This window comes from Pteropus medius, unplaced genomic scaffold (assembly GCF_902729225.1).
Source record: "Pteropus medius unplaced genomic scaffold, Ma_sr-lr_union100, whole genome shotgun sequence".
NCBI classification, from domain to species: domain Eukaryota; kingdom Metazoa; phylum Chordata; class Mammalia; order Chiroptera; family Pteropodidae; genus Pteropus; species Pteropus medius.
In genome coordinates this window covers 37,355,202-37,380,386 of record NW_024351730.1, presented here as the reverse complement: position 1 = coordinate 37,380,386, position 25,185 = coordinate 37,355,202, and the positions used below count along the sequence as shown (strand labels likewise).

At 32.9% G+C, this 25,185-nt stretch overlaps 1 protein-coding gene and 1 pseudogene across 3 annotated transcripts in view; both read right to left on the bottom strand.

The window, feature by feature from the left end:
- Positions 1 to 25,185, bottom strand: part of GRID2 (glutamate ionotropic receptor delta type subunit 2) — a 1,244,525-nt gene that overhangs the window by 468,745 nt on the left and 750,595 nt on the right. For all 3 annotated transcript variants that reach the window (XM_039845721.1, XM_039845720.1, XM_039845722.1), the window contains 2 exons: positions 17,743 to 17,916; positions 10,842 to 11,003 (listed from right to left, as the gene is read on the bottom strand). In XM_039845721.1, coding sequence (XP_039701655.1) covers positions 10,842 to 11,003; positions 17,743 to 17,916 — 336 coding nt within the window. The remainder of the gene's footprint in view (positions 1 to 10,841; positions 11,004 to 17,742; positions 17,917 to 25,185) is intronic.
- LOC120588081 (DNA replication licensing factor MCM4-like) lies at positions 5,340 to 7,855 on the bottom strand (annotated as a pseudogene).

Here is a 25,185-nt window from a genome sequence, read left to right as displayed (position 1 = left end):
AAAATGCTATGTTCTGGTAAATTTTAAACGTTTGAACACTAGATTGTCTGGCATTATATTATTATTCCCAGTTAATACTAATATTGCCACTCTGAGCTAATGTCTTTCTCTCTAGCTTGTATTTAGTACTGAGCAACTTACACTTACATTACACACAGTATAAAACTATAAATCAGAGGACCTGCATTTAGTTTATTGTGGCCTCTGCTTACCTTGCTCACCTTTTTGACTTTGTAATTTATCTTCTTTATATTATATTCTTAATGAGTTGTTAGCTTTTGTAATCAGTAAAACATTCCCTCATGAAGATGTAAGGGATCTTTGAGAGATCAGTACTTCAGACAAATAAACTCTGTAACTGAAGCCCCTTGTTATCTGACCCTAGCTTAACCTATCTGATTTTTGATTGTCAAAGAATATTCCCATGCATTTGAGCTTTTTTTCTTTTTTTCTTTTTTTTTACATTTATCCTTAGATCAACCTTAAAAACAGAACCTTGGTAAAAATGTGTGCTGGCCAGTTGTAAAGAAGTTGTCTTTGTGCATGCACAGTTGTGTTTTTTATTTCTTGTTGATATAGCTGATTCTAAACAAAATAAGCTAATGAGATATTAACAGTATGAATAACATACAAATAACTTCTAAATGTCCTTTAAATTGACAGCAAATATTGCTGCCAGAACAAACCTTTTTTTAAAATACCCAGTGAAACTGGTTTGCCAGTGTAGACATGCTTGGTAACCAAGGACACTCTGTTAAATAAACATGAGCCCAGTAAGGCACTGAATACACTGAGAAATGCCAGTTTCAGTGGCATGTCCAAATGCTCTGATGTTTCATAAGATCAGAGAGAAAAATCTTTGCCAGAAGGAAAATACTACAAATCTATCTAGAAAAGAAATATAATGGGTAGATAAATACTAAGATACAAGAAGTATAAAAAAAAAAAAAACAACCAAAAATTAATTTCTGTGTTTAGGAAAATTTCAGTTGCCATATAACATTTATAAGTGAATATATGTGCATATATAGATATATACCTGCGTATTTATATATATACGTATACTCTCAAATATTCATTCATAAAAGATACTAGAAACAAATTGAAAAATAAATATGAGGTTACTGGCATATTGATCATGCGATCTACGTCTTAGAGAAAAAGAAACTGAAGCTGAGACAACTAGTTACTTGAGGAACCAGAACTAAAACCTTCACCTTGTGCCTCATACATTTTCCTCTAGACAATTGTAAACTGTCCAACATAATGTATGTTTATCATTGTGGATTGCTCAAAAAATGTATGTTGAAATGTATGTTATATTAAATTAAACTTATACCATTTTCCCACTTTATGATTCAAATGCCCTGAAGTTGGAGTGTACACTGATTAGTCCACAAGAGGATTATTGCAAGAGCATAGACTACTTTTTAAAAGCTCTTCTAGCAACAAGTTTATTTGCACATATTTTGTGAAAAGACTATTTTATATCCCAAGTCAATACTTTCTCTGGTAAGTCAGATTACGTTTTCCTAAATTCTCTCTCCTTCAGGTTTATAAATTCTAAATGATACCTAGTACTTTATACAAAAAGCAAAGTAATATGCTTCCATTCTGCAAGTACATAAATTTAAAAACAACACCCTTGATGTTCTAGAGTTATTTATGCCCAAGTCAGACACCTAGAATCACCATTTTTTCTTTCCCACACATTAATGTTAAATCAACGTCTTATTTCAATCACCTAAGTATCTCTCAAAAATATCTATTTCCATTCATCTCCACGACCCACATCATTGCCTAAACTTCCTTTAAATTGGAGCATCAGCCTCTTAATTGATATTTTCTCATCCAGTATGTCCTGGTCTAATGGCAGCTGCAAAATGGATCATCTACTTGTAAGTCACTGAGTAATATGATTTTTGTCACCTCATTTAATATACCTAAGTGACTTAACCTTACCCCTCAAATGAAGTTAGAAACTTTTAACATGGTTTACAGAACCCTTCATGATCTTTCCCTTGCCTTCCTCTTTTAGCTAATGAGGAACTATGGCTCTATTCTGTCTCTATTTCAGATGCTTAAATGTCCCATGCTGTCCTTCTTGCAAGCCTGCTAACATTCTATTCCTCTGCACAAAATGTTCTTCTTTGCCCATGGAATACTCCTCTCTTTCTTTTCCCGGCAATTGCCTATTCACCTTAAATGTTTCCACTTATCTCTCACTCTTATGCCTAAGTAGGTCTTCAGTAACATATTTCCAGAGCAGTTGGACTTTCCCCTTTTGTAGAACTAATCACACTTATAATTATTTTTGATATTTCTATTTTTTTCCTTATTCTGTGATCTCACAGTACAGAATATGGTAGTGTTAAATAAATATTTGTTGAATTAATATATTACCATGTAAGAATTTCAATATTTTTTTTTCATTTCAAAGAATACTCTTTTAGATGTCAACATGTATCAAGATATCTCTTTTAGATTTATTATGTCAATGTGAGAAAATGTATTAGTACTAAAAGATTTGAAATACTGCCACAAATGTTGGTTTCTCACATTTGGTATTGAAAATGATAATTACAAAGGATTTAGCAGACATTAGCTGATTAAGCCAATGAAGAAACACTTGATTTAAGGAGCTAGCAAATACTGATTGGCTTTTATGTAGAATACATAGAAAATATCACTGCTTTTATAGGTAATCACATATTTTTAGTGTATTTTTTAAGTTTAAAAAAAATATTAAACAAAAGATGTAAATGTATTCTAAAACTCAGCTCAGGATTTTGTCATACCCATGCTCAAAAATTCTTTAAAATCTTTCTTTTACTTTGAAAATAAATTCCTTTCCTCAATCTCTTTCCAGTCCAAACTATTCTCTCCATGTGTTCTGTGCACTCTAGTAAATCGATCAATTTTTGTCATTGTCCACATGATTTATGACAATACAAATGTCAGCTAGAGTGCTCCCACCACCTAAAATATCCCCTTCTCCATATATTTACATATCTTGAATCTGTTAATTTTCAAGTTTCCATTGAGATGCTATCAGTTCATGCAAATCTATTTTCTCTGTTTTGGGTCAGGTTCCGCAGGAAACAGCTCTGAAATGTAGATTTGCTTGTGTGTAGGAGGGTTACTTGAAGTACTCCTGAGAAAAGTACCTGCCGGGGAGTGAGAGAAGAGCGACTGGACACAGGGAGAGGTGAAACTGATATACAAATCCATTGGCAGCTCAGGTGATCCCCTGGGCTAGTCTGCAGTTGCAATAACTCTTCAGAGTTATCCCAAAGGGAGGCCAGGGACTCAGACCTTTCTAGTTCTGCAATGACCGGTTGTTGGTGCATGCTCTTCCAGAAAAGAAGTGGAACAACTTCCCTTCTGCGCAGGGCAGTTACTGGACAGAGGCCCAGCTGTGTGCCCTTCGGAAAAGGAGCACTCCCGCCATGAAGCAGGGATCTGAGTGTGTACCACGGCACACTGAGCTGCGTCCTTTCCTAAAATTCGACGAGATTCTATTTTTATCATATTTGGGGCCTTCTGTTATCTCTCACTTTAGAGTATAGCTTTTTGTGTACTTCGCCAATATTCATTACTAGGCTCTAAATTCCTTTCTGGGTAATTATACAAAAGTTTGACTAATACATTCCACAGTCTAAGCATTTGACAAATACCTGCTGAAAGAGTATTGAATACATAAATGAATGAAGTGTATTCTTGGAAACCATTTAAATATTAACAGTAAGAAAAATAGAAAATGATTGCCGTTCAATTGCAGAACAAGTCTGTAAATAAAAATAGGCTGCCCATGTCGCCTGGGTATAATACTATTTTACAATCTGTAAGAGTCAGTAGATCTGCATGGATTAAACTGATTTCTAAATGTTCCAGGAAAATGGTTTTCAAATTGTGGTGGCAACAATGGAGACCCTCCCCTACTCTCTTCCAGAGCGGTTCAGCTGTTTTTCGTTTTACTTATTTAGTTAAAAAAGCTTAAATCCTTGTTACAGGGTATGTAAGTAACGTCATTGAATTTAAGTTTTACAATATGAAAACTCCTTACCAAAATACATATTACAATTAGATGTAGCTTCTCATAATAAACCGAAAAAAAAATGCATATGTGTGCAAATAAAGTTTTGGATGCAAGAGGTTTTAAAAATGTAGTCTGTGTCTTTGAAACAGTCTTCTTGCAGCCTCCTCAATGTACACTCCAACTTCAGAGCATTTGAAAAAGCCATATTAAGACTAAGGTATGTTTTACATAATATTAAACTGGTATTTATACCCCTGATTTCTTGTGTGTGTGTTTTTTTAGCAAATGATTTTGACAATTCTGCCATGAACAATAAAAAGGGTAAACAGTATGGTGCACAGAACACAGAATTGGAAGCCAGAAAACTTGATATTTAAAACTAATTTGCTGTGTGACCAACCCTTAAAAAGTCATTTAATTTTTCTGAGGCTCAGTTTTCTCTGCCTTAAAATCGGAGGAAATAAGTAAGATTAAATTTATTTTTCCTCACTACTCTAAAATTATATGGGTTGCTAATAATTTTTAAAAGTACAAAATAGAGTAAAACCAAAATAGGATATATTCTTTACACAATTAAAAAAAAGATCTCTTTTCAAATGATACCTTTAATATACTTAATAGTAAAACACCTGTGGCATTTTTATTAAGTCAAGATGCTGTTTATCACCAAATTATACAAGTTCGGAAGAAGAAGCTAAAGCACTCAGCCAAGAAAAGTTTTTATTTTATTACTTGTAAATTTTCTTTATCATCTACTTAGGAAAAAAGTTTTACATACTAGGATAAAGTGGCAGAAGTTAACCTAGAACCTGATCATTTCCTCTTACTTATTTCTGATTTTATAGTAGCCATGTGAACAAGCTTCTAGAAGGGATTACATTTGAGTGTTGTAACAGCACTAAAGGCTCTAGCGATGTTTTACCTCACATTACAAAACCCCAAGCATATGTATGATTGCTATTAGAATGACTGATGCCCTGTTATCTATACATACATACAGATTAAAAGTCTTGGTGCCAAAAAAAAAATAAAATAGAGGCAATTTAAGAAAATTATCTCTATTGCATATTTGTAAATTGATACAGTACTTTTACGTAAAATGTGAAAAAAAGTTAAACACTTTACTAAGAAAATTGAACCTAGGTTAGACATTTTTATGGATCGAAATAATAATCTAAAAATTTTCTTCCATTGATGGCAATAAAAGTGATCAATTGACCCATATGTCAAACATATATGAAAACAAGTGCAATATGCAAGTGCAAATTAGCAGAAACACACAGCATTGTTCACGAGAGCTTCAGAGTAAGTAAACAGTTTTTCCAGTGACTGTCAAAAAGTCATCATCAACCGAAGCACACAGTGCTTCTTCAAACATATCTTTGGTAATTGCTATGTCAGATTCTCCCTAAATATCTTCAAAAGTCGTAAGTATTTTAGAGCTGGTATTTTACTCTTAGATGAAATAAGTTTTTTTAAAGCTTCATCTAATCTTCTTTCCATTTAGGAGAGACGGCACTCATTCCTGTAGTAAGAATAGATATGTCCACGATGCCAGCTCAGGAGTCAGTAGCAGGCTGCTGTAGAGTCTCTTGGTGGAAGTGATCTGCCTTTCCAACATCAATAGCTTTAATGTTGTTTAAAAATCATATTTTAGCATGGGCTTCTGTTAAGTCAATTAACAATTCCAGCTGTCAAGTGAGTGCCAAAACCATCTCTCAGCTACCTCAGATCTTCCTCATGTCTACATAAACTTCTGTGAGAGCCTGGCTGGTTTCCTGGCTCAGCCTTCAGCACTGCCATGTCCGTGAACTCCTCTACTCACTCTTTGCCTTGGTAGTAGAATCACGAGGTGGTGAACCAGACGCCTGTCATAGTCTTCATCCTGAGGGTCTAGCATGAGGAAGGTCAAATCAAACTTTTATAATAACATGTGAGATAGCTGGGTATTTTCAATGGTAGGTTTTTTTTTTGGATTCCACTGAGTTTCAATAGGATTTACTGCTGCCAAGACATAGGTGCATCCATTGAGCTAACAATCTTAGCCTTTGCGATAGAGTTAGCTGTTTCATGACTTCATGTAGTGCTGACCTTATAATTTCATCCTCTCAAACTTAAAATACAGTGGATACCACTATCACCCAGGACAAGGGCACTGGTCTGCAGGACCAGGTGCCTCATCTGGGGATCTTTCTCTGCATAATCTGCATGTACTCTTGGGTCGACTGCACTGGAGTCCTTCCCAGATGTGTACTAGTCCCAGGGAACCAGATTGTACACACACGGGAGATGCTGGGACTTGCTGGTCCCAGGATCACCACACAGCAGGATACTGATCTCAGTTTTCTCTTTCCTGTGTAACTAAAATCCTTCCTTGTTTCTTGGAAAAGTTGAAGCAAGATTTCCTTTTTTAAATTTTTGCATTCTTACAAGTTTGGAGCCCAGGCTGAAGCAAGTCTCTCATAAATGTCTGGTTTTCTGGAAAGTTTCTTAAGCAATTCCACACACTTCTCTGAAAAAATAAAAAAGTTTCTGTTCTGCTTCTTTATCTGCTTCTTCATGCAAATGTTTTGCATCCATTTTCCAATAATGACATCAATGTGAGTTCTGTAGACAGACTTCTCATTACTCACCCTTGGATTGACTCAATAAAAACAGCTCGATAGATGCTTGCAAAGTTCACTCTGTTCCAAGCTGAACCTTGTCAACAAGATTATTGTGGGCAAAAAGGATGACAGTGTGAGGCATCTACCTCACAGGCACATTTTTAAGAGACTCAAAGTTTGATCATCTTCTTATCAGAGAACAGGGAGTAGTCGTGGTTCAGCATCATGCTGTGGGTGGTGGGGCAGCATTCACACATGCAGGGCTCAACGATTTGGCCATGGTTCATTTCCACCATGGCTGTGTGAGTGCACACCTGGCATTGAAAGAAGGCTCCGTGCATCTCTGAAATCATCCTGATCACTATGCCACCATGGGGTAAAAATAGCAATACTTTAATGTGTGTAATGAGCTGGTCAATGTCTTCGGGATTCAGGTTTCTCATACTCTTAGTCTTCAACACATTGAGTGGTCCTACTTGAATCTGATGTTCTAAGACTGAAGTCAGGTTTACTGTCACAAAAGATTTCATTGACAGCCATGTCATGAGTTGGGATAACGTCCTGTGGGTAGCAAATGAGCTGTGTGTAGAGACTTTTGTCAAATGATTTTATATGTTCAGTTTACATTTTAAAATTACTTCCCCAATAATATTAATCTTCCCAAGTAGTTGCATGTACAGAGGTTCGATGATATCCATGGCAACACATTCTTCTTCTTTAGTCAATAAAATGTTAAAAGAATCTCTGAAATTTGTTTTTGCATGTTGTCATATTTACATTTGTTCCATAATTCACAAGTTTTTAGCCTCACTGGCCACTGTATCTTCTGTTGCTAGCCCAAACTGCAAATCTACCTACAGATCCTTCTGTACAGACCCCAGGTCAGGCCTCTGCCTTGTAGGTGTGCCCCTAACACCACTGCTTGGGGTTCCCTCTATCAAGAGCTGGAGAGCCATATGTCATTGGTGAACTGACATCAAAATCAAGAGGAATAGTTGAAGAACGCCACCCGTGGAGAGCTGTAAAATAATATGTCCTGTGTGGCAGGGCTCTGCAGGTCGGCTCCAGGCCAGCTCAGTATTGGCTGCAGCTCTCCTGTAGAAGTAAAATCCTCATTTCTATGTCTCTGAGGTCGAGATAACCTGGCACCTTCACTTAGAGGGAGGGAAGCTAGCCACCTGCAGAGTACACAGGGCTCTAGAGTGCACATGGAAAGTCATGCTCTCAGTTGTCCCCAAAAAGATTTTTGAAGTTTTAAAAATACATAAAGTATTAACATTAAGTGATATTTTTATTTGAGGATAGCATCAATGTCTGCTTGAAAAACACAAGGGCGTAAACTACAAAGAGAGGAGTAAGAATCAGGAGTCAAATATCCAAAGTTGATCAGTTCAGTCACAAAATATATCAAACATCAATAACTTCCTTATGTACCTACAGTAACTCGCTTAAAAATATAACATGACAAAACAATTCATGATAGAGATACATTAAAGTCCTATAAAAGTTTGGGAATATATACAAAAAAAATGTATGAAGAACACTATAAACTTTTATCGAGGACTATAAAAAGTAGACTGTCCATGGATTGAAAGGCTCAATATTTTAAAAATTATTAATTTTCTTGAAAATAATCTCAGGGCTCTAAAAAGTAGACTATAAATATATACCGTATCTATGGGTGGAAAGACTCAATATTTTTAAAATTATCAATCTTCTCAAAAATAATCTATAAAATTGAAACTAAAAATCCATATAGATAATACATGGGAGAAATAAATATTTGAGAATTAACCTCTAACTTTTGAAAAAAGAAATGCGGAGGCACCTATTTTGCCATTTATAAAATAAATTATAAAGCTTTAACACAAGAGTGCTCTGAAAACTGCAACCTCCCATTTTACTGGACATGTATAGTACTTATGTTAACTGCTTTGTAACTCCTTTGTTTTATCCCCCTAATTAAAATATAAATAATTAAATGATAGACATTCATTCTTTTACTTTGTTGTCTCCTTGCGGCAGCACACAGGCTTTGTAAAGTACATATATCATGCTCTTAACACAGGCATTCAGTGGTTACTTGAACATAATAAAGAATTTTATTGCTAGAACATTCCCATTGTAATAAAGAGTCTGATCTCGTTTGTGATGTTTGGCTGCTGCTTTCTCTTGGCTGCTGATTTCTCTTTAAGCTTTGCCTTCTCTTTCTTTCCCCTTTGGCTCCACATGTGGACAGGCTAATTAAGAAAGCCCATCCTGCACTTCCTTTCTGACATCCATAGGAAATTTAAGTCTTACAAATTTCCAGACCAAGTAAATGGGAACTTTTTCCAGCTCCACCCTCTAACCACTATAAAGGCCCAACCCCCTGCCTCCAGTACTTGGCTCAAGCCAGCCTGGAGGGAGTCCATGTATCGGTAGTACATTTTCTTTTAAATTCTCTTGGTGCATGGGATATTATTAGCCTTCACATTTGAATGGGATGACCAAAACACCACTATGAAGAAAAACAGTGTGATTGGAAAAAAAAAAAAAACCCCTCAAATTTTTTAAGGTCATTTTGAAATGTGAGACCAAAAAAAAAAAAAAATCGAACATCTGCCATCACGTATATGATTCAAACTTAGTCTTTAGATACACAGAATGAATATATTCCTTTAAAGAATGTCACTGGGCTGAAAGCTTATAGGGACAAATATACAAACATTCCTCTAAAATAAAATTTCATAATTTCTGTATTATATCATTGTTTTTATTATAATTTTCCTAACAAGAACGTTTTACATATTGATTGCTCTAAGAGAAATACCTACATATTACGGTGTCTCTCTTTCCCTACTACTGATACTCTCACTAAATAAGTGTCACCTAAGCAACCTCCCAAACTATTATTCTGTCTTTGTGAGACAGCTTCAGGAAAATGAATATATTCAGGTTCTTCATCCTAGCCAAACCATGAATTAATAAATTGGCAGGATCAGAATCATGTTCAACAACCTCCCTTGGATCTATACCAGCCAACTCTCTATGTAGATAAGGAGATTTTGGCAACATTTTGAGTTTAAATCTGACTAATCCATTTTCAGTTGAAAAATCTTCCTCTGTCAATATATTCGATACATTTAATTCTCAAGTACTTGTGTTGATAAGAACCTAAATTCTCATTTAAGTGATTCTTTTGCAAAGAGGAAGCAGTACCGAGAGAAAGATCCAGGCTAGTCCTCATTTGAAACATTTCTTTTTCCCACTTCTTGCTTTTTTGTACATATACTTCACTTCTAATGCTAAATTTTTAGATTTTTCCCTGGATTTTCTAAATATTTCATATTTCTTTTGACTAGCTATTTCTCCTTTTGTTTTCAGGAGAGAAAGGCAAACACATGCAGAGAGGAAACGAATAGGTAAAATAACATAAACTTCTAAATGGCTGTCTACTTTGTGTAAAGGGTACAGGAGAGATTTGTTTGTTTGATTAATCATTTCATTTTAAATCCAAGAAGCTGTGTGAGACAAATGGAGAATGCCAGCGAGGATGACATGATCAAGAGGCTAATAAACTGCAGAATGCTTATACCGTTGAGAGGAGATGAACAACATAAACTACCTCCTGGGAATAAAACAGGTAGCTAAGCCAAAGCAGGTCACAGCCAGGCTAAACACCATACTGACAGTGAACAAGACTAATGTCATCAAGTACCCAAATAGGTCATAAATACTGCAAATTATTAACTGCTAATTATATCTTCACTATAAGATAAATTAAAGATCATGACATCCATTGTCTTACCATGTACCATCTGAATGAAAAACAGCTACATCTAGAATTCATTTTTTCAGCTGATGGTGTAATGTAAAGGAAAAAAAACCTTATACTTTGCTACAGGCACCAAAATAATTTGAGCATCTCTAACTCTAATAATACAATCAAGGTGATTTAAAACATTTCAACCACTGACTTTTTACTTGAGTAAAATTCCCTTACAAATAAATAAGGGTTCCTTGCTTTTGTATATGTGTGTGACTTTCTGACCTTTTATTTTGAATATTTCATTTCTCTAGTACACTGCTTTGTGCTTTGAATTGGCAGCAATATTAGAAGAGAAAATCCTCCTAAAAAATATCTCATCAAACAATGATTTATTGTATCGTCTTTACAGAAAATTAGGAAGAGGGAAATGCTAGTCAGAAGTTACCTTCTTGATGGTCTCCAGCATGGAACGCCCTCCCTGCCAGGGCTTGGAGTTCTTTCTGATACATGATAAACTTGCCATGCTATGCCACTTCCGGTCCTCCAGCTTCTTATGAAAAGCATTAGCAAGCAGAAGCACTGTGTCATATATGTAAAGGTTTGAAATCTGAAAAGACATTAGACAGTAACGATTAGAATCACTGATGCCAACCATCAAAACTGTGGGGAAAATCATCAGCTCAGCTGCTTATGTTCAGGACATAGATGGTTGGTTTACTGGGTTATTTATTAAGCAGAAGGTTTCTTTGTTCATTTTCCTGGCAATTTTGCTATTGAGAATGAAGTCTTGTCTGATTGTATGCTTCAATTGCTTTTTCAGCTTATTTAGGTGTGAAAGAGAAGATAAAAAAGAGGAGTTTCGACAGAGGCAAGGCTATTAGTGTCAGACCTCAGAAAATTACTGGACTTTATTTCTTTTCGAGGAGGTAAGAATCAAAGGGCCTAAGATTGCAAGGACAAATTGAATAATACATTTTCCAAATATGTCAAGTTTTTGCATTCTGATTATTCACTTGATCTTGCATATGAGTGTAATAGGTATCAGAAAAAGGAAGTAGTCATCTGTGTGTATGTTTGTGTCTGTGGGGATTCAGTAAGGAAAAAATGAGAGGAAACAGCACCATTCATAAACATCATCATCAAGAATCCATAGAAAATTATATAGGTATACATGTGAAATGTAATTCATTACCATGAAATATATCAAAGACAATTAACTTTTTGAATGTGTATTTATATTAAAGCTTTCTTCTTCTAAGGTAACCATGTTATCTTCTTTCTATATAGATTGAAAAGAAATTACAGAAATGTTTGCTAAGAGCCATTGCACTCTTACATTTAACTCTTGCCAGAACTACTATGCATACAACCAACTACTGAAGGTGTTTATTTTCAAATAAATTAGACATGATTTAGAAAATATGAACACCAAGAGTTAGCTAAGGTCAATAAAAGCTGTTAAATGTTATATTTTAACCTCTGCAGGAAAAATCCAATGTAAAATAAAGAATGAGAAATCAATGTAACCATAAAAATTAAATCCATCTTAAATCGTTTAAATTTTCTGTTATTTTAAAGTATCTTAACACAGTTTTTTTTTCCTGAAAACAAAGGGAATAGTGTGTTGATTGCTCTTTGCTTATAATTAATCATGAAGGAATCTTATAAAATTGTCTTCCCACATCACAGAATGGTACTAAGTTCAACCATTAAGATAATGAGAGTTTGGTGCTATGAACAACTGTTAATAAGTGATTTCTAATGGTGTCTTGTGAGTTTTCTTTCATTACTCAGTAAATCTTTAATCATCTGTGTTTGTTAAACATTATTTTAAATGCATAATACTTATGAGAGGTAGACCTTTCTTTAAAGAGACATCAAACACCCTTATGCACTATGTGAAACATCAGTTTGTTCTTTATGAGGAAATTTGAGGGAAGATTATTCTCCCCCTTATCCTCCTACCTCTCCTTCAACCAGATAATTACTAGAGAGACTAGGGGCTGAGGAAATGGCCAAAATATTCAATGAATGAAGAGTGAGCCTTGGAGTTAAAAGTAGTCGATGAATCAAAATTCAGTTCAAATTAGACTGTGAGACTATAAAGGAGAACGTAGAAGAAAAATAAAGAATAAGTGGGCTGTATCCAAAAATCCAGGGTAGATCTTTCAATGATTTCTCAATAATATGCAATAATCTGGCCTTTTCTAACCTCTCCTGGCTCCATGGCTTCAAATTTGCTTGCTCTTATATTTCTAGCTCTATTTTCCTTCTTCCTCTGACTGGTATATAAGAAATTGTTTGATGTCTCTTTATCTTCATTCTTTGATGTCTCTTTATCTTTCTCCAACTAGTTAACTTCCTCTAATACTCAATTCCTAGGTATTAAGCTAGCTGACTTTTACCCCGACAACTTCCCAGGACCCTCCCCACTCCCAGACTAATTGGGCAGTCTTCTTTTTATCTCCCATACACTCAGAGCATACTTCTATTGAAACATATCATAATGCTAAATTTCTTTCAAATCTGCTTTTCACATTAGAATATGAGTTCCTTCTGTACAGAGGCTCACACTGTACATAATTTTTCCTTTTTGTACTTTTGTTTCCCTAATCGTTTATTTCCCCTTGACTTAGCCTAGAGTCTAGCACATATTTGTTATTGTTGTCGTCATTGACGAATAGTTGTTAAATAAGACACACAAATAATGAAAGTCAAGTTTAACGTCAGGTAGGTTTGACAGAAGACTTGACAAACTTGACAAGCTGGGTTCTACCCACATCTGATACTTCCGAAGTACAGTCTCTTTTGAACACCTTGTGAAGCATGTACTTTGAGCATCCATGCTGGCCTTAAAGGTGAGTGCTTCATACTTAATATGTGACAGATGTTTTCATCAAATGACTGCTTCTCCTAATTGGCCCACGTTTCAAACTTCAGGGTGGTGTCTGTTCTTTTTTGAGGTCCATGCTCTTTGCTATATCACATTTAAATCCCCTTTCTGCCATCATCTGCTAACTTCTTGGTTACTTTTTATTCATGAGGTCTTTGACTTCTCCCTCACCATAATCTTTACTTTTACTCTGGCCACAACTAACACAAGTGACTATTCACTGGACACAAACACACGCTTCCTCTAACATCTTAAACTCCAGTATTCCACCATCTGACCAATCATTTTGCCCCACCTTATTGTACTGCACTTGATTTCTGACCATGCTGAACCACCAGCAACAAACCTCCTCTACATGACAACCTTCTAATATTTGACACCACCTCTTACTTGCCCTGAAATAGCCCTTTTCCTTTAGTTGTTCATCATCGGTATAATTTCTAGGTTGTTTCATCACCTCAACTTTCTTCCTCTGTTCTCTTACTTTCCAATGTTTCTGCTCAAAGTTTAGTACTCAGAACTGCCACATTATTGCAGATGTGATCTGACTAGGAGAGAGATAAGGTATATCTCTCTTGATCTTAGCAAAATGCTTCTGATATAGAGACCAAGATTACATTAGAATGGGTTCAAGCACATACGATTTGTGCTATTTTCATATTGAATCTGTCCTCATCCTAACAACCTTAAAAAGCTATCAAACCAGTTCTCATCCATTTAGACTTCCTGTAAGTGATTTTGAACCTATAATTTATCTCTGTGGAGTTTCCACTTTTAGGCTTATTATTCAGTGATTATGTTACATAATATAACCTTTCACTCTTAACTTTATGTCATTTGCAAATTTGATAGGCATATTTTACTAATTTTTATCCAGGTAGTGATAAACATTTTGAAAATATTAGGTCGAAGAATAGAATCTTCCAGATGACCACAGAGACTTCCTTGCATTTCAAGAGTAGAATGGTGTGGTTGGAATATTTTTCTAGTTCCACTTCTCAAACTGAGGGTAATAGAAGCTCTGGTGGTAAGTTGTAGAAACAGGAAGTATTCAAAGCTACAGAATATATCTGAGCCATGTCCTAGTCATATCAGTTTTGCTTGAAGATTGGAGAAAACACAACTAAGTAATTTAGCTAGTGAATTATTTGAAAATCACTTTTAATTTTAAAGAAGCTCACATGTTGTAACTGTTAAAGTTAATAATGAGGCTTTAACATATTTTGAGTTAAAAAAAAATCTGAGTCCTATGGTCAGAATGTTTGACTGACATCGATCTAGACTTTTTAATGTCTTCCCATTATGATTTCATAAAAAAACTTGTCTAACGCTGCATAAAAGTCAACATACAATAAATAGATTTTCTACATTCTCACAACTTAAAAAAAATATTGAGTAGGACTTAGTTTAGCAGTGCTTATTCTTTAGGAATTCTTATTTTCTTATTCAAAATTCCCCAAACCGTATAATAATATATTCCACAGTTTACATATGTTAATTTTTAGTATATTAAACTCTTATTGTCACAATCTTTTCATATTCCTTTTTTTAAATGGGGAAACTATACCAATGTCTTGCACTTGAATCCTCTCCCCAAGTATTTCTCTAGTATTTCTAAATTATAATATTGTGATCATATCTATTGGTTTATGTACTGCTCTGAGAAATTACTTTTCAAGCCTCATTTTAAAGCAGTAAAGTATACTCTTACTATCTCCATACCACTGCTTCTTCTAAACCAGTGGTTATTTTTTGTTTAATGACTTTTATTCTAACTTTTCTTATTTAAAGACAATTTTCTTAGATGGATAAAGCAGAAGCAAAAAGATTTGAACATTTCTATTTTCTTTCTAGTAGCAGGCAAGCTAACAGTTTCTCTAAGCAGTAAGTGGCTCACTTCCCTCTTGCTTCAGATATTGCTAAAAGCTCTGTTTCTAGCCAAAAGATTTCTTTACCATTTATTTTACAACTTCAGAAAGGTTTCAGTATCTGGTGCTAATTTAAATATTTGGGAAACTTGTTTTTTGTTCTTTCTAAATCTTACTTTCCATGTATATGAAAATAGGTAACAACCCAGAGATCTTCACCTTCTTCTCCTCTGCTATATTAATGATTGTTATTTTATGATTGGGATTCTATTTTTAGAGCTCATTAGAGTCATATTTTCAAACCTTGATTTTTTTATGAGTTATTTTTAATTGTACCCTGCTGATAAGTCTGTCTGTGATCATATTTACCCACATTGTTTTTATGAACTCCAAGATAAGAGGGTTACTTCCTAGGGAACCATCTACTCCCAAATTTTCAGTAAGCATTTTTCTTGTCTCTTTCTGTAACTTCAATGGGGTAAAATTTTCACCCAGGTAACTCTGTATCAACTGCTCTGCTTTTAGTGGAACATTTTAAATTTAAGAGTCCTACATTCAGACTCATTTATATATATATCTTCACATATTACAGTTTCTGTTAGTTTTCTATTTATATATTAAATATTTAGTCAAATTCCAGTACATATAATAAGAAAGTTAACCTGTAATAAATACTCAAAGAAAAAGTTATTGTCTTGTTTTCTTCCATCGTTGAGTTTGAGAGGAGTAAGATGAAGGTTTGAGATAAGAGAAGTGTTGCTTTATCTACAACTTTAATTCATCAGATAGGTCTGGGAATAAAGATAAATAAAATATCTTTCCTTGATTTCAAAAAATCAGTTAATTGAATCAGAAGGATTATGATGTTAGGTAATTTTACTTTAAAATACTGTGTAGTTACTTTCTGCTTTCCCAATTTGTATACTTCCTGCTACTTCTTTTCACAAAAACGGTCTTTGATATTTCAAAATTTTCTAAATCAAAATTCTTTCATGCTTTTCTCCATTTAGGTGTCTATCTTCCCAAATCAATTATACTCATGACCAATTAATATGAAAAGATAGGTCTTTATAAGCAAATCAGTAAGATTGGCATTATAATTTAAACAGGTCTTATTTAGGCTTCAGAGTGGCTTATTTTGATCATTGCCTTCTCTTTAATTACAGTCAAATCCACAAATATTCACAAAGGTGCAAAGTACTGTGATAGATAAAATGGAAGAAATAAAGATAAACTAGTACTTTATGGGATTTTATAATACCAAGTCTTGAAGGGAACTTATTCTAAAATAGATTAATATCTAATAGGAAACAGAAAGTTCTATGGGAAATAATCCCCAAACCAGCTGCCTGGTAACTACATGTTGCTCATTACAATGGTAATACATTTGAAGAAATAATTGGATAAGTAATAATTCATCTAAAAAATTCAAAACTGACTAAAGGTAGGGAGACTGAGGAGTTAGCATTCAAAAGAAGTAGTTTTGCAAAATCACCTTATTTATGTAGTGTTATTGGAATGGAACTAGTTCTCATAAAGTTAGATTTCCAAAATGTTCAAACTGAACATCTCTAAGTACTTTAGTATTTTCAATACTAAACACTTTGAAGGAATAGTTTGCTAAAATAGATCATATATTTTTCTGACTTCTGAAATTGACCAAGACTTTAATCTTTGTTGATATAGCAGAGTTAGCTTAAATACTAATATGCTAGCAGTATACTACAGTGATACCCTTAGGAACTGCTTTATAACAGAGTTATTTTTACAGGAAAAGTACTTCAGTCATAGGATATTTGAACTAGTGCATTCGATTGATTTCTTTTTTCCTTTCTCTTGTTTTGCCAGAGTGCTCCTTATAGCTCTTTATTGTTGTCCATGCACCTGCCTTTTGTAATACCTCCTTCAAATTGACATATTGAGATCTCCAGTGCAAAGTAAAATTTAAAAATATGATAGATTTTTCCTTAAGAGAAAGAAATAAGCTCCAGTGATAATGTGAAGGACATTTTCATGAGTAAGATGCAGGAAATTGGTCTTTCTCTAATTTGCTGCTCAGAGATTTTATTTATTTACTTTCAAATTCTTTGTTGTATTCTAAATAGCGAAGGTTACAGTTATATCTCATCTGAGTTGGATATAACCATACAATATTACAGCATTTTTTTGCATTTCTAAATAGTTTTTGGTGAAGTTCTTCAAACTGGAGACTAATCTTTAAAAAAATAAAAGTCTATGTCCTTGTTATGCAAAAATGTCAAGCAAATTTATTAGCTTAATAATTTGGAGCTTGGCATTAAGGAGTATCAATCATAAATTATAACATGAGAAATGCTATAGATCTACCTATTTGCTGAGAAGGAAATAACCTTTACTTATTATATCACTATTAAACAAGTAGATATTTTGTTATAATGAGGTTAAAAAGATCAGAGACAGATTCTCGGCACCCTTCTCATCAGATTTAATAAACTGCTGGAGGAGGAGAATATGTGTAATTCTAAACTCAATGTAACTCAAAAATTCCTTTCCACTATTGCTCAACAAAGCACCATTGTAAGAAATACTCTGATGCTAGAATGTACCTCCATATTCTGAGCAAATGGATCTTTTGGATCACACAATGTTGAAGATATTCGATGGTTGCCACGGAAACATCGTTGACTTATATTCTGGGGGACTGGGAATGTCTGTCGAATGATAGTTAGCCTCCCAATTGACCTTCTTACAAGTTCCTGTACATCCACATCATTTATTTCCTATAAGATATGACCAGAAATAGAGGAATTAGAAATAATTTAATACAATATCATAAACCCAAAACCATTAATAAATTGTTATCTAGAAATGCTAAGGGATTATGTTACTGTAATACATTTGCTTAATGCTTTGCCCACATTCAAATGAAAACAACAACACATGTTCATTGAAATGATCAACTCATTTGTATTTGCTGTCTGTGCTTAAATTATATGCATTAATGCCTAAGTAATTCCAAATGGTGCAATTGACTTAAATACACTTTATTAATAAGCTTATAATTTATTATGTTGAACACTTTAGAAAAATATACATGTCTAAACATCAAAAAAAGTCATAAAATAAGTTGTTATTTAAATTAACTATTCTTTAATGGGTTTCAAGGTACTTTGAGTAACTAGGAATGTAGTTGCAATGTAAGTAACATATACGTTCTTAGCAATGAAAAATGAGCTGTAAAATAAGGTAAGTAGAGAGATCAAGAAGAGATTATTTTTTAAGACTTTTCTCAATTGTTACTTAGAATTATTGGTGTTAACCCATGCATTACTCTTGGTTCAAAATGGATTTTAAAAGTGCTCACTGTGTTGAATAAGTAAGTTTAGTATATAATTGTGATCATAACATGAAGATGAAAAACTCTGTTCGTTAATATAGCATGAATGAGGATGTGTGAATGTACTTTTTACCCAAATTAATGTTATTTTGAATATGAGTGTTTGCCATATTCAAAGAAACATGTTTTATACCTTTTTTCTTTCTTGCCTCCTAATTCCAGACTTAAGTTTTATGATTTGACTCAATCATGGATGTAGAAGCAATAAAAATGAAATATTTTTATAACATACATCTGTTCCAATTGGAATTAGTCAGAATAAAAGTGATCAGAATAAATTTTAGATTTAAGACAGTCTTTAGTAAAGAGTTTGTGCTTCTCAGTGTCCATTTGGAACTTTTTAAACCAAGGGAGGCTTTGCAAAGAACATATTATTTGTTTCAGCAGATTCTTATAGCAATAGAAATAAAAGGTGTGACATAAGATAAATTTTGGACTGCAGAGAGCATTGCTCATTTGTGATTCAAAGAATTATTACAGAATAATAAAAGACAAAAAGACTATTTACAGATGTAAATTTTCTTCTTTACCTTACTAAGCTAATCACATATTATTCTTTTTTTGTAGCAATTTTTAGTTTTAAAATTCATCCTTTTATTTATGATCTTCATGAAATATAAAATAAAATAATTTTTTTTTCTGAAAATAAAATAATACCTGCCATCAGCTTTATACAGCATAATATCACGGATTTCTGGTTGATTAATCTTTAATGTATCATAAAAATGCTTTTCTCAGTTTAAAAGGCCATCTTTTTCCTTTAGTCTATGTCATTTCACTGGCCACCAAAAGCTCTGTCTGGCAAAAAGCAGATCATTTTTTAATTTTCTGTTACCTATTCACAAAGCAGAATTAAACAGTGTCCCGTCAACTTCATTTTTAGCCTTCACCTAAACCAGGAATCTTTTAAAATTAATTAATATTGCTATTCAACATCTTTACATTTTCTTAAATTTCATATTGTGCATGTAGACATTTTCATTTAAAAGGCAGTGAACAATTATACTATTCTTCTTATAATATTAAATCGTGTTACATATGTGGTTGTTTTTTCTTTACCAATACTAAATTTTATCAACATTTTATCAAATAGCACCATCTCTACCTGGCTGCAGCCCTGATGAACTACAAATCATTATATTAGAATAAAAACTTACATTTATAAGTGCATACTCTAAGTTAGGCAAAATATTAAGATAACCTATTATATAATTTTCTGTTGAAAGCAATATGGATTCAGATACCATTATTCTCATTTTATAAATAAAGAACTTGGGAGATTCCAAGCTCTTCATTCAAAATACTCTATTTATAGTATGAATTTATGTTATCAAATGATACATTGTAAATACACAAGAAGTCCATATTTCCTTACAGAAATTATTTAGATTAATATGCATGAGTGATGGGAATTCTATAAGGAATGATAAAGTCATTTATCATGAGCTAAATAGGACTATTTCAAACCCACAAAAAAGGGCTGGTTACTTTTTATAGGTTCTTAAGGCTTAAGTTCTAAGTGACTATAGGGAGGAAAAGACTATTCGAATTGAATATATTTTGCCTATTATTATTTGAGGAAGAGAAGAGTAAGTAATTTTCTGGGAGGAAAGAATCTGCCATTCTGAATGAAGCTTAACAGACAGTCTGTCTCAAAAAATTCACTTGCAGTTTTAGTTTTGACACTTGATTTCAAAAATCGTTTGATAGTGATATGAAAACTTGATTAGGCAGCTATTTTATATTTACAGAACTTAACTTCTGCATTTCAAAAGGCATTTCAAGAGCGGTAGATATAATGTTATATAAACATTGAAAGTCAAGTGAATACTTAATTAGGAGATCCTTTTAAATAAAAAAAATCCATAAGTAAACTTCTGTATTAAAATATGAAGCTACTGTATAGTCTACTAGAATTGATGTTGTTCCAGTGCTCTAAATTTTAAAAATGTTTAAACTATTTGATTTTTCTAGTCACCATCCACTCTCCCAAGCCTCTAATACCACCATATTAAAAAGATACGCAGAAATTTCCTCAGTTTTAAAGCATTTAAAGAAGTTAAATTATAAAATTGTTTGTCCTTTTGTATTATTTATTTGAATGAGATTATTTTTATGAAATAAGAATTACTATTTCAATAAAAAATAAACAAATATGTTTTATCATACCTAATTTTTCTCTATTTTACTTCTTCAGGAACATGGCATACAGTTTTTTTTCTCAAAAATAATTTACATGGAAAATCAAAAATTATTAAGAATTACATCAGTATATCCAAGAAAATATTGTTATTTACTTTCCTATGATAGTTTAATGTAGAGTGAACCTTAAACTCTATAAGAGCAAAGAAAGGAGAAAATTAAAATATCGCAGGAATACAACTTTATCCCAAAACAGCCACTTCTCAGAACAAATTTTGGATCAATCCTGAATCTTCATTGGATATCAGCTTTAGGTTTAAATTAATAGAATTCCAGGGAAAAACTCTCAAAATCCATTAGAATAGATGCCAACTTTTACTACAAGACCTATTTCAGAGAAGGGGTCCCTCCCTCCATTTCCCATTCTCTTATCTCTTTTCAACTAACAAAGTTTCTGGCTCATAGTAGGTATTTAGTAAATGTTGATAAAGAAAAGATTGAATGAATGAATGGCAAGTTTTCACCAAACTATCTTCTGAAGATGGATACCTGATATTTTAAGTCTAGACACTGGGATGCTTTAATAACTTTAACAATTCTAGGTAAAGCAGATCCTAGCAATGATATTAAGCAGTATACTATGTGGTATAGTTTGAAAAGATTATGCTTATTATTGTTTGTTAATATGTTTATATTCTCCATGCTTTAGCAAAGATGATCCTCTGATGCTTCTATAAAATTGAACATTAGTATGAAATAATTACACAAACATTATGATGAAATATGGAACAAAACCAACTGTAGACCATACACCAGCAGGAAAAGAGGAGAAAGGGAACTTTGAAAGATTAGTAACGAGTTCAATTAATCACTGAACTAGAAAAAAATGAAAACATCCATTATACATATAGGCTTTTCTAAATTTCAAAAACAATAACTTTTCTTTAACTGTAGAACTAAGCAGTAATTAATAAAGAATAATGACTTTAACTATTTAAATAAGAAATCAGGACACCAAAGGTCAGGTTCAGGATCATCAGAGAATAAAAGGTGCATATAGCATTGTATTTGTACTTCTTGCAGTTTTAAAGGGTATTTATCTTCCCATCTGGATTTCTGGCTTTTGTAAAACAAATAAATGCTAGGACACCTGTTTCAGGATCCTGAAGGAATGGCAATACTTAAATGGAAAGGCTGTTCTGAGCTGGGTTCACTGATTGTAGGGAGAAGATAAATACCATTACTAACTACCAACATATGATTGATTACACCATATAAGTTAACACAGCCACTCATTATTAGAGCACATGCAATGCAAATGAAAAAAATATATATTGTTTTGAACTTTCTACATCAATTTGTATCATGATGGACAATGCCGACTTTATAGTTTCTCTCTAAAAAAATTATTGATGCAATAAGATTAAATAAACGTTTGCAACCCATTCAAAAATTAGCAATAAAATAGTAGCTACACAAACCAAACTAGATAGATTCATGTCTTCCATGTTCAGTCAAAATGGGCATTTGCATACTAGGGTTTTTTGCCATTGCTACTTTTAGAGTTATTAGCTTCCTAGAAAATTTGAGAAATCCATGTTTACCCTTTAGTGGAAACTAGAGTAAATTATGATTCATCCATTATAAATTTGTATACACAAGCCTGTAAATAAAGTGCAGGTAGTGAGAGTTAAGTTTTCTGAGGCATATTTCAAAGAAAATAAAGTGGCTGAATGAAATTATGTGTAAGTAAGTATGCTGATTGAAGTATACTGAAAATTATTTTTATTTTAGGGATGAAAATACAGAAAACATGCTTTATCTCTGAGTTTTAACCTAGTTTAGATTAAAAAATAATAAATGATATATACAGTGTAAGCTATGAACACTGGGTTTTTCTAAGACTAGGTGATATTGAACTGTCCAAAAGAAATGACACCTCTCCTCAAGGACTAGGAAAGAGGATTATGGGTAAAAAAGAGATAAGGGTTTTAATAATGAAAAAGGGAAGGTATAAATAATTATAACACCTTACAGTAGAAAACTCAAGTGTAAAGGAAGAAAAAAAAATTGACGTATTCTATACTTCCAACACCTATTGAATTATTTGCTGGTTAGACTGCTTTGTTTGTGTGGATGTCTTATTTGCAAAATAGTGGGCTAAACTATGGAACATCTATTTAAAGACAATATTTCCCCTCTTAATATTTTATGAAATGAAATGTCATGAATTTTTTAAAATGAGTCAATGTTTATGAAAATATAGTAAAATGTAAACTGTTATTTTTATTTCCACGATATTCATCACCAATGAAATACATGCTAGTCAAACTTCCTCTATATAATACGAAGGAGAGATTTCTTCCACAGTATGAATTGACACATAAGCAGTAGATAGACGACGACACATCTTCTGGGGAGCTCTACGTGGTTCATACTTTTAAGATTCAGATATAGTTTTAGAAGTTCAATTGGGTATGGAAAAATAATTCAGGGGTCCCTTCTGCAATCTTAGCAAAGAATATAATAGAATGAGCATTTCTATTTAATGATTATAAATATTAATTGGTTTGAATAATCCATGTCTCTAAATAGGCAATAAATCACTTTTATTTTTTTAGAGCCAATTCTATTGACACGAATAAATAAAAATGGTTCCAACTTATTTTACATCAGAGTGTCAGTGTGGACTATTCTCCATTAGAGGCTGAAATTTTATATATATATATATGTGTGTATATATATACACACACATATATATGTGTGTGTGTATATATATATATATATAGAGAGAGAGAGAGAGAGAGAGAAAGAGAGAGAGAGAGAGAGAGAAATTCAGTCAGAGGATTCTCTTATTTCAAAGGATAAATAATCCAGAAAAGAAATTCTAAGATAGAAACAATAGGATAAATGGTTCCATAAGATTGGGTCTAAATGTGATCTGGAGAATTTGAAATAATCTGGAAAAAAAAAAAAAACATAATCCATAAAGAAAATTAAAAAAAAAAAAAGAAAAAAAAGTTGTTATTGTTGGAAAAGGAAAAGTTGTTAGGAAGGAAGGAAAAGGAAGGAAGGAAGGAAGGAAGGAAAAGGAAAGGAAGGAAGGAAGGAAGAAGGAAAAAGGAAGGAAGGAAGAAGGAAGGAAGGAAGGAAATAAAGGAAAAGGAAAGGAAGGAAGGAAGGAAGGAAGGAAAATAAAAGGAAATAAGGAGGAGGAAAGAAGGAAGAAGGAAGGAAGGAAAGAAGGAAGGAAGAAGGAAGGAAGGAAGGAAGGAAGGAAGGAAGGAAGGAAGGAAGGAAGGAAGGAAGGAAGGAAACAAACATAGCAAAAACAACCAAAGCTTTAGCCTGGAAAAAACTTTTTAATTCCATTATCACCACATAATAGTTGTGTAATATTTGAAGATCTTTAATTTCTTTGAACCTTAGATTCCTTGCAAAAAAATAGAAATAAAAAAATCTAATTTGAAAAGTTATCCAGGAGGTTTGCTAAGTTTCACTTTCCCTTCTCTCTATCCTGATGTTTATTCTGGATGGAAACTGAGAGGTATTATAAAATTAGATGGTATCGAACTTCATTGAAAAGCAGATCTCACGCATACCTGTGGGAATCTCAGAAAAACACATTTCGATTTGAAATAAGAAATATAATGACAAATCGCATAGACTTAAACTTTGGTCGACCAAAAATAGGCTTGCAAGATGTTTCTAGTATCTTTTCATTGAGCTAAAAAGAACCATTCTATCAAAAAAGTATGTGTAGGAAAAACAACTTGAAACTGGGAATCATTTTCATTTTTCTATGTAAAGAAAGGCAAATTATTTACCCTCTATCAACCTCATTTCCTCAGTACTTCATAAAATAATATTTAGTACTCAACAAAATAAAGTGTGAGAAAGTGATCTTTGAACTTTAATGTGTTATGATCATTATTGCAATACCATTTTTTGAGTGTCATTTTTCAGGCCCTGTGTTGAGTATTAGATAATATCTCATTTAATTTTTATTATAAACTTATAAAGTAAATGTTATTATAGTTACTGTACAAATAAAAAATCAGAGGGACGGGATGATTATATTATATATCCAAATAACACAGCTAACCCATTTTATAGCCAGAATTAAACCTATCTTTCTAACTGCAAAACCAAAATTTTTACCTAAAATACTGTTTTTTCCTTTAAATAAAATTTATTATTCTATAATTTAATATTTATTAATAATACATTATTTTTATTCATAAGTAATAGATACGATGAATACTAGGTTTTGCTGAGGACAAATCCATGTGGTATCATTATTTGTCCATTACCGATCTGCTCATTGTCCTTTCCAATTCTGACTGGCAGGTGCTAATGGAAAACTTATTTCACAAGGTTCTTATATCGTAATGTATTTTTAATCTTATGTATTATCTTACAAAAGTCAAAAAACTTTCACGAGGAATTTGACAAGTTGATGGATTTTAAAACAGTTGTATTCCTTTATGAAAAGAAAAAAAGAATCTGT